The 9366-nt window shown below is 35.5% G+C and overlaps 1 protein-coding gene across 1 annotated transcript; it reads left to right on the top strand.

Annotated features, from left to right (window-relative positions):
* The first annotated feature begins 338 nt into the window (after positions 1-338).
* Positions 339-7902, top strand: LOC142624396 (phosphoenolpyruvate carboxykinase (ATP) 1). The gene is made up of 13 exons (XM_075797962.1): positions 339-472; positions 872-1150; positions 1797-1978; positions 3692-3845; positions 3959-4043; positions 5048-5148; positions 5378-5676; positions 5876-6049; positions 6166-6231; positions 6481-6659; positions 6871-7040; positions 7144-7312; positions 7428-7902. The coding sequence occupies exons 2-13, from the start codon at positions 876-878 to the stop codon at positions 7569-7571; spliced, it is 1998 nt and encodes a 665-aa protein (XP_075654077.1). The 5' UTR covers positions 339-472; positions 872-875; the 3' UTR covers positions 7572-7902.
* The last annotated feature ends 1464 nt before the right edge of the window (positions 7903-9366 follow it).

Here is a 9366-nt window from a genome sequence, read left to right on the forward strand (position 1 = left end):
AAAATTTATAAAATAGTTTATTAAACATATGACATAGGGCACATTAGTAAATCCCATTTAGTATTAGGAGATGGACTCAAAAAAATAAAAATGTAGCAACTTGACTGATGAAGACTACGAAGCTATGGTGGTATGAGAAGCATCGGATTCCTAGTCTACATCCGAGCTCAGCTTCTCTCGTTTATTGGGTTTTGGAATTTTTCTCTTTTGGGAGCTTGACTCGGAGAGAGATAGCATTTAACCATGGTTAGGAGCACTAGGGTTTAATCTTGGTTAAGCACGGGCCAACAGGCCCAGTGAATCCTTTAAAAGGCACCCCTTGCTGCTCTATTTTTCCCATCACCCTCTCGTATTCCTTTTCTCAGACTCAAACTACTGCACCTTTGATGATCAGCACCCTTTATTTCTATCTCATTTCCCTTTAGCCTTTCGCTTTTCCTTCTTCATTTTCGTTTCAAGCTCGCAATCTCTGGTCTAAGTCTAACCCCTCTCTCTTTCATTTATAGCCCTTTTGTATCTCTTTGTTTTCATTATTGTCTCACCATGATGATAATCTCTCTTCTCTATGTTGCATGGCTAACTTAAATGACGTGCTAGACTGTCATTTTGATCATAAACCACACAACACAGCTTCATAATATCTGACAACCAAAATTTTTTGCTAATTCCTAGAGAAAACCCAAGTTGGTTTTCTTGTCTTGGGAACCCAGAATTTCTTTTCTTAAAAAAAAAAAAAAACTCAGCTTGAATTGCTGACAATATAAAGTGGGACTAAAAAAATTGCTGATCTAAGAAACAATAACATAAATATTGTGATTGTGCTTGATCAGTATCTTATTATTGTTGTTGTTATTTTATTTTGTGGGTACAGAGAGATGGCAGGAAACGGAAGCGGACACGCGAACGGAGAGTTCAGTTTCGGGAATGGAACGGCACGGAACGGTCTGGCTAAGATCCAGACGCATAAGAAGCAAAACGGGATCTGCCACGATGACAGTGCGCCTCCCGTGAAGGCTCAGACCATTGATGAGCTCCACTCACTGCAGAAGAAGAAGTCCGCACCCACTACCCCCATTAAGGGGACCCAGGGTGCCTTCGCTGTCACCATCTCCGACGAAGAGCGTCAAAAACAGCAGCTCCAGTCCATCAGGTATATTGGTTCCAGTTAGCCTAGAGGGCAAAATTATCGTACACAACGCTTTTTTTTTTCAATAATTAATTTTTTTTTATTGTTGTTAATAAATAATTAAAAATTAAAAGCTAAATTAATATAGTAAATTTAAGGAGAAAAAGAGAAGGAGAAGTGGCACTTTTACTAGGAGTGGGACCCAGTGAGAACTGGGCCCGTGCCTCTGATTTTCGTTTGACTTGATAAAAAAAAAAAAAAAAAAAGGTCGTATGATCTGGTGGTGTAGAGTCTACACTGGACTATTTTTGATTGTTGACAAGTGGGACTCATGTTATGTTCGGTGATGTGGCACAGCCACAGAAACGACAGGTTACCAGATCCCGTGTGTGAACTAACCTTGATTCCCCGAGAATCCGATGAAATTACTAAAATATCACTTTCTGTGGGCCCTAATAATATGGGTTTAGAAATAACCATGGTTATAAAAAATAATTCATCTGATGCCACCAAGTTGTGCACAACTCGCCAATTTGGCGAGTTGTGCACAATATTGTAGCACCAGAATTTTTCTATAAAAAAAAAAAAATTGTGGGAAATTTCCAGGAAGACAGAAAACGTTGGAAATATGTTTGGCTTCTCATTGATGTGTTTGGGTTGTTTGCAACAGTGCATCTTTGGCGTCACTTACGAGAGAAACTGGACCCAAGGTGGTGAAAGGTGACCCAGCTAGGAAGTCAGAGACCCCAAAGCACGTTGCACACGCTCATGAACACCATTTCACACCGACTATCAGTGTCAGTGACAGTTCCTTGAAGTTCACTCATTTCCTCTACAACCTCTCTCCTGCAGGTACATGTACATACATGATACATGTCTCTAACGTTTTCCTTTCCTATCAATTATTTTATGGATTTCTTTTTCATAAATAAAATTAATAAATAAGTAATTTTATGGAATATTGTTTATACTAGATGTTTTTTTTTGAGAAAAAATTGTTTATACTGTATAATTGTAACGGTTTTGTCAAGAAAACAAAAGTAGTGGATTTATGTGAGTCACTAACGTGTGATAGTTTGAAAAAAAATTGTGGTAGAAATGGTTGTCCTAAAATATCTCATCAAAAAAAATCTAAGATCTAATATTATATCTTTTGTACCGTAATTTTGCTACAACTTTAATATAGTGATAGGTTGAGTGATAGAAAAAAAAAAAAAGATTTTAGATCACAATATTTTCATAATAATTTTTTTTGATAAGATTTTCACAATAAATTATAGTTAATTAGTTGTTATTGATTCAAATTTGAACTTAACAATAAAATTATTTTTTTGTTCCAATAATATCAATCAGTAACAACCTATCACTTAAAATTTGTTATAAAAATATCCTAAAAATGTTACATAGGAAAAAATAGCGAATTTATGTTAAATTGACAGATAACTAATAATGGAGGACATAGATTTGGAAGATTGTGTAGTAAAGTGGCCCATGAATTACTCGGTCCTACCTTATCATATATACACACGTAGCGCACCCACACACATTATTTTATAAATGGTCATATGACTGATATGAGTCAATGGTGTTTTTCTTCTTTTGTGGGATTAGTTCTTAAGTTGAATTTCTTTATATATACTTAAAAAAAAAAATGTCTGTCAAGACTTAATTACAGTAATGAGGTGCTATTTTTTATAAAAATGTATTTTTTTGTCCTGAAATAAAAAAATATTTTTTAAAATAAGAACTTAAAAAGACAGCAGCTAAGTTACTCTAAGTTTTGTGCATTTTACAAATGGGTTATAATTTAAGTCTGTATTAGACCCATAGATACGAAAAAAGATTGTGACAAATTAACTAATGAATCACTATAAGATGATAGTCAGCGAAGTAAAGGCACCCCACTAGCTTGTGGGTGACTCGTAATTGGGGGGGGCCTAGTTCAAGATATGCGCATATCTGCCACAGTTTTATTTCGTCACCAACATATATTTATCATGAATAAATAGTCATTCTGAGAATCCAGAAAAGGAGAGAAAGAGAGTCCAGAGTGACTGGACAGTTCGGATATGAACTGTGCGAGCATGTATGAAAATGAAATGAACTATTTTGAATCCATACATAGAAATAATTTTTTAAAAAAAAAAAAATCCACCAATTGAGAAGTGGGATATGGGCGTGATAGCTTGTCACTTCATCCTAAAAGCAATTTTGAGCTTTAAGTCAAATTGGTATCTAATTTTTTTTACTAATAGTCTATTATCGTCTTCATATTTTCGAGACTCCTTTAGGGTAAAGATTTAAACTCACAATTTTTAAAAAAAAAAGTATATTGTGATTTATCATCTGATTCTATATCATCTTATGGTACTTATTATTCATTCGTATGTAAATTTTTTCAATCATCATACATGGAAGAATAAATCGTGGACCAGGAAACTCAATATTTCTGTATGAGATCCTAATATGCTAACTTTAGATGGGGCGAACCTAAACGTTTTAAGAGGTTCAATTAAACTACAAAGCTCTCGACTAATGCACTAACTTATGTGACATGTGGTGCAGAGCTATATGAGCAGGCCATAAAATATGAGAAAGGGTCATTCATCACAGAGACTGGTGCCTTAGCAACACTTTCTGGAGCTAAGACAGGTCGATCTCCAAGAGATAAGCGTGTTGTAAGGGATGAGACAACTGAGGATGATCTTTGGTGGGGAAAGTATGTGGTCCTTGCTCATCACCCACTCCTTGTCTATAATTTTATCTGCATCAGCCTTTTTTTCCTTTCCATTTTAACAACTACAATTAATATCTTACTATTGTTTATGATAGGGGCTCACCAAACATTGAAATGGACGAGCACACATTTATGGTGAACAGGGAAAGGGCTGTCGATTACTTAAATTCTTTGGACAAGGTTAACTTCTACTCTAGTTTAGCTTCCAACTTTTATTTACTTTTCTAATACTTAGCTTTTTGGTCTTCATTATTGAAAACTCACTTTTCCTTGTAAAATTACACGGATAACAGTCTATTATTTATTTATTGAATTTTAGAATATTAAAATGAATTTTACGCGTTTTAATCAAATAAAAAAATGATAAAGGAAAGTGGTTTATTTTGTATTTTTCCTTTTAGATGGGGCGATGTTGGTGGTGCCGTGATGGTATCTATTTTGTCTTCTTCTTTTTTTATGCAGTTGGCCAATTGGCCTCAGATCCATTATCCCTTGATAGAATCAACTTTATACTAAAAAGCATTAATTTATTTGTCCTTCCTTGCTCTTTATTTTTTTTGGTGGGGGGACTAAGAATTCTTGTGTCTTATTCAACCTCACCAATTCATTTACAAGTTTAGCATAAATATAAAATGCTAAAACTAGTACCAAATTTATTTAATAGACTTACTATTACAAAGTGATAAACTGATATAATAATAAATGTGATTGATTTCACTTCAACAATATAATAAATAAATGTTTAAATTACTTTTTTATGATTTGTGACACATTACTTGTAGCTTAATTGTCACCAAGAGGTCAAATAGATGGCTAGGGATCAATGCACAAAATGTCAAACTGACATTCTTTGGCACCAAGAGTAAAGTTTATTTAGTAAAATTTGTAGTATTTCTAGCATTATTCTATCCATTGATCCTCTAAAAACCAAAAAAAAGAAGAAGAAGAGTAAATTAAGGGTGTTTGATTCCATAAACATACACAGAGTAGGCAGCATGTATTTCAATTAATGTCTTGCTAACTATAAATCAAAATGTCTTCCTAAAAGTCTTAGATATGGTTACGAAGACAATAATATATATATATATATATATATATATATATATATATATATAATTTGGTCATCCTTTTCGATATGGTGGAATAATTGTAATTGGTGATGGGATGAATTTCATGATTTTCAGGTCTATGTGAATGATCAATTCTTGAATTGGGACCCAGAGAACAAAATTAAAGTCCGGATTGTCTCTGCCAGAGCATACCATTCCTTATTCATGCACAACATGTAAGTAAATATGAATAATTAACAATTACAGCATTCTTTGTTTCTCTGTTGTCCCTTCCACAGAGGTCTATGCCTGCCAGATAAGTCTCCTTTAACGTTGACATAATGCTAATTTATCCTATATTGAATAACTATCATCCCTAGCCCGAATTCCAAGGAGGGAAATCGATGAGAAAAAAAAATGTGGTCTATTAGCTTAGTGTACAATTGGATAACTGGGTGGGTGCAGGTGTATCCGACCCACTCCTGAAGAGCTGGAGAATTTCGGTACTCCGGACTTCACTATATACAATGCTGGCCAGTTCCCGTGTAATCGTTACACTCACTACATGACATCCTCTACTAGCATAGATCTTAATCTTGCTAGAAGGGAAATGGTCATCCTCGGCACCCAGTACGCCGGGGAAATGAAGAAGGGTCTGTTCAGTGTTATGCATTATCTCATGCCTAAGCGTCAGATCCTCTCCTTACATTCTGGCTGCAATATGGGAAAAGATGGAGATGTTGCCCTCTTCTTTGGATTGTCAGGTATAGTATCGTTGGATCAGGTCATGGTGTGGCTCCAACCGCTGCCATATGATATGTGCCTTATAACTCTTTCTCGCCGTCCTTGAGAACTTATTAAAAACTGTTACCAAATAAGATTTGGCATATGCCCTCGAGAACTTAATTCTCCTTCACGTTTGTCACTCATGAGTTTTTATTTTCAAATTTCTTTTATTATTAGGTACTGGAAAGACAACTCTATCTACGGATCACAATAGGTTATTGATTGGAGATGATGAACACTGTTGGAGTGAGAATGGTGTGTCAAACATTGAAGGTGGTTGCTACGCAAAGTGCATTGATCTCTCAAGGGAGAAGGAGCCTGATATTTGGAATGCCATTAAATTCGGGACAGGTAATAGAAAAAATGGAAGATGACTGAAAGAATCATAGTTATTAATTTATCCTCGTTTTTTATTTTTGGGATGGATTTGTCATCATGAAAATAATTGAATTGATTGTCAATGGCAGTTCTGGAGAATGTAGTGTTTGATGAGCATACCCGAGAGGTTGATTATTCTGACAAATCAGTCACAGGTAAACTTCTAATTGGTTGAATTTAATTGAATAGGATGAATATTAAATATTAGTGCTCAGAGTTGACAAAGAATTGGAAAAGGTTATGACTTGGTAAAATCAGTATAACATCTGATTTAAATTCTAATGATCATTTCTGAAAGCTGACATGGAATGGGTTGTAATTATTTACCACAAAGTAATATGCTTAAATATGAATCAAACTAAACTTGACGACTTTTCATGAGGTTGCTCTTCTTGTTGAATCAGAAAACACTCGTGCCGCATACCCAATTGAGTATATCCCCAATGCAAAGATACCATGTGTTGGTCCACATCCAAAGAATGTCATACTCTTGGCATGTGATGCATTTGGTGTCCTCCCACCAGTGAGCAAGCTGAGCTTGGCACAGACTATGTACCATTTCATCAGTGGTTATACTGCTCTGGTACATGTCTCATTATTGAAGTACTTCTCTATTTTAAATGAATTTATTTGGTAATAAATGGGGCTCCATGACTTAGGCCCTTCATTAGTATTTTGAGCATATGAACACTTTCTGCTTAATTTAAGAAAATGAATATGTGATAGCTGCATCTAAGACAATCTTATTGGGCTACTTCTTTATAGCTGACTGAACCTCTTGATGAAAATTTTAGGTAGCAGGCACAGAAGAGGGTGTGAAGGAGCCACAGGCAACATTCTCAGCTTGCTTTGGTGCAGCATTCATTATGTTGCATCCTACCAAGTATGCAGCCATGCTGGCTGAGAAGATGCTGAAGCATGGTGCCACAGGATGGCTTGTCAACACTGGCTGGTCTGGTGGAAGGTATATTACTGTATACTGAGCTAATTGAAGTTAAGTTGCACCATTAATCCGATTTCACAATGAAGCTGATTTCTTCTTCTCTTTTTTCTTACCCTTGCTGCAGCTACGGCTCAGGGAATCGAATTAAGCTTCCTTACACAAGGAAAATCATTGATGCCATACACTCTGGCAGCCTCCAGGAGGCAAACTACAAGAAAACCAAAGTGTTCGGACTTGAGATCCCCACTGAAGTTGAAGGAGTGCCTTCTGAAATTCTGGAACCAATGAACACTGTTAGTTTGCGTTCCACTTAATACCCTTCATGCCCTTTTCACTATTGTCTTGTAACCTTCTGTGTTTATGTGCTTCCATTTTTCAATTTCCTGAGAATTTGATTTTGACTTGCAGTGGGCAGACAAGAATGCTTACAATGCTACACTGCTGAAGCTGGCTGGCCTGTTCAAGAAGAACTTTGAGACCTTCACTAACTACAAGATTGGCAAGGATGGAAAGCTGACCGAGGAGATCCTTGCCGCTGGTCCAATCTTCTAATCATGAGCAGGATGAACAAACAAAATCGATCCTGGGAGTTTGTGGTTGATGGAAATAAGGATTGGTTAGGCTTAGATGCAATCATGTGGTTCCAGTAAAATGGCTTGCCTTAGTTCATTTAGAATTTTATGTTACTTAGATGAAGATTAATCCTTTTTGGATTAAGTCCAAGTATTCCTATGTTGGTCCAACTATTGATAGAAAAAAATCCAAGATTATAAAATTTTCCAACCAGAAATGTGACTTAATTTTGAGCAGAGCTTCGTCCAAATTGACGACTTTAAGAATGAGACAGTTTCATCATTTCAATTACAAACCTTTCAAGCAATTCGCTAGACTCTGTCAAATTGTTGAAGTTATTCCATGGAAATATGATTAATTAGTTTTCTTCCAACAAAAGCAAAGAATAAAGTACGTTTGTACGCCACAGACTGCTTGTACGTTTGTACGCCACAGATTTTTTTGCATTTATTTGGGGACCTATAGTTTAAGAAAGTGGGATTCATGTCAGCTCTGCATTGGCAAAGAATAAAGTACGCATAGCAACTCTACTACGTAACAAGAAAACCGCTAAAGAAAGAATACCTTATGAGCTATGGCTTCGTCCAAATCGTGCGTTTGTGGCTCGTTGAAAGATTGGCGATTTTTTTTTTTTTTTTTTAATATATCTATTTTATTTTATATTATGCATTATGGTTTTGTATGTGTGGATTTAAGACTATTTGGGATTATTCTGAGTGAGGGGGTTTCTAAACTTAGAAATATCGTCGTTTTTGCATAAAGTGATGTGTAAACAACCGAATGTCTCTATATAAAATTGAATTTTTCAAGTGCTGAATGCTCAAAGGTGCTTTTTCTATACTACTTATAGAGTTAGGACTTAGGACTTCATAGACTTGGAAAAATCAATTAGATTCCTCTTTTTTATCTTAGTTCATATTTATCCCTCAATTTGATAAGAGAAAATTGCATAACTAAAAATTGAGTTAGGGGCTAAAAGATCGAGTTAGAGATATTAAAAGTGACAATGAGCCTTGTAGTCAATTGAATATTTTTTTTTCTTTCGACATTGATGACTAAATATGAAACGTATAAAAAAAAAGCTTGGAATTCGTGTAAGTGATTGATATCTATAGATTCTAAAGTGACGTATGTTGTGTGGACGGTGAAAAGTGCAGAAAAATAATGGGAATTCATGGGTTTGGATGTCGGTGAGTTTCCTATGCACCAGAGCTCCAAAGCTTATGTTGGGTGAAGATACTGGAACCCTTTCTCAGGTAGGATGGTTGTGAAAAAAGCCATCAATGAGGCTATTTGTTTGCATGGTTTGATTGGAGATTTGAGGATTCATCAAGAGCATATTTGTGTATTTGTGATAGTCCAAAGTGTCATTCATCTAGTGAAGAACTGGTCCATAATTCTCGAACTAAGCACGTTGATATTTCATGTTTGCTTCCACTTAGTTCATTAAAATAGGAGAGATATATTCTTTTTCAAAAGATTGAAACTTCGTAATCCAACTAACATTATGACTAAATCAGTTCTTTTGCACAAGTTTGGCATTGCTTGGACTTAATTGGTGTTTGAGTTTTAGATAGCGTTTAGGGACTCTGGCAGAGGCAATGGAGAAGTTTGTGTGAGGCTAGATCGAATTCAAGCCAAGATGGAGATTTGTTAATGCGGTTTGAATTGGATGAAAGTTCATCTCGCATAGAATTCTAGCCTTTGTATAATACTTTTATGCCAACCTACTTTGCCAACAAAGTAATTTTTTTAGTCATTGTTATTTGTGAGA

Source organism: Castanea sativa, chromosome 2 (assembly GCF_040712315.1).
Source record: "Castanea sativa cultivar Marrone di Chiusa Pesio chromosome 2, ASM4071231v1".
Lineage (NCBI taxonomy): Eukaryota > Viridiplantae > Streptophyta > Magnoliopsida > Fagales > Fagaceae > Castanea > Castanea sativa.

Bases quoted from the DNA above. Each gene is read 5' to 3' on its own strand.
- LOC142624396 (XM_075797962.1), top strand. From the start codon at position 876: ATGGCAGGAAACGGAAGCGGACACGCGAACGGAGAGTTCAGTTTCGGG. The intron at 4,044-5,047 runs GTTAACTTCTAC...CATGATTTTCAG, and splicing joins ACTTAAATTCTTTGGACAAG to GTCTATGTGAATGATCAATT. The intron at 6,050-6,165 runs GTAATAGAAAAA...TGTCAATGGCAG, and splicing joins TGCCATTAAATTCGGGACAG to TTCTGGAGAATGTAGTGTTT.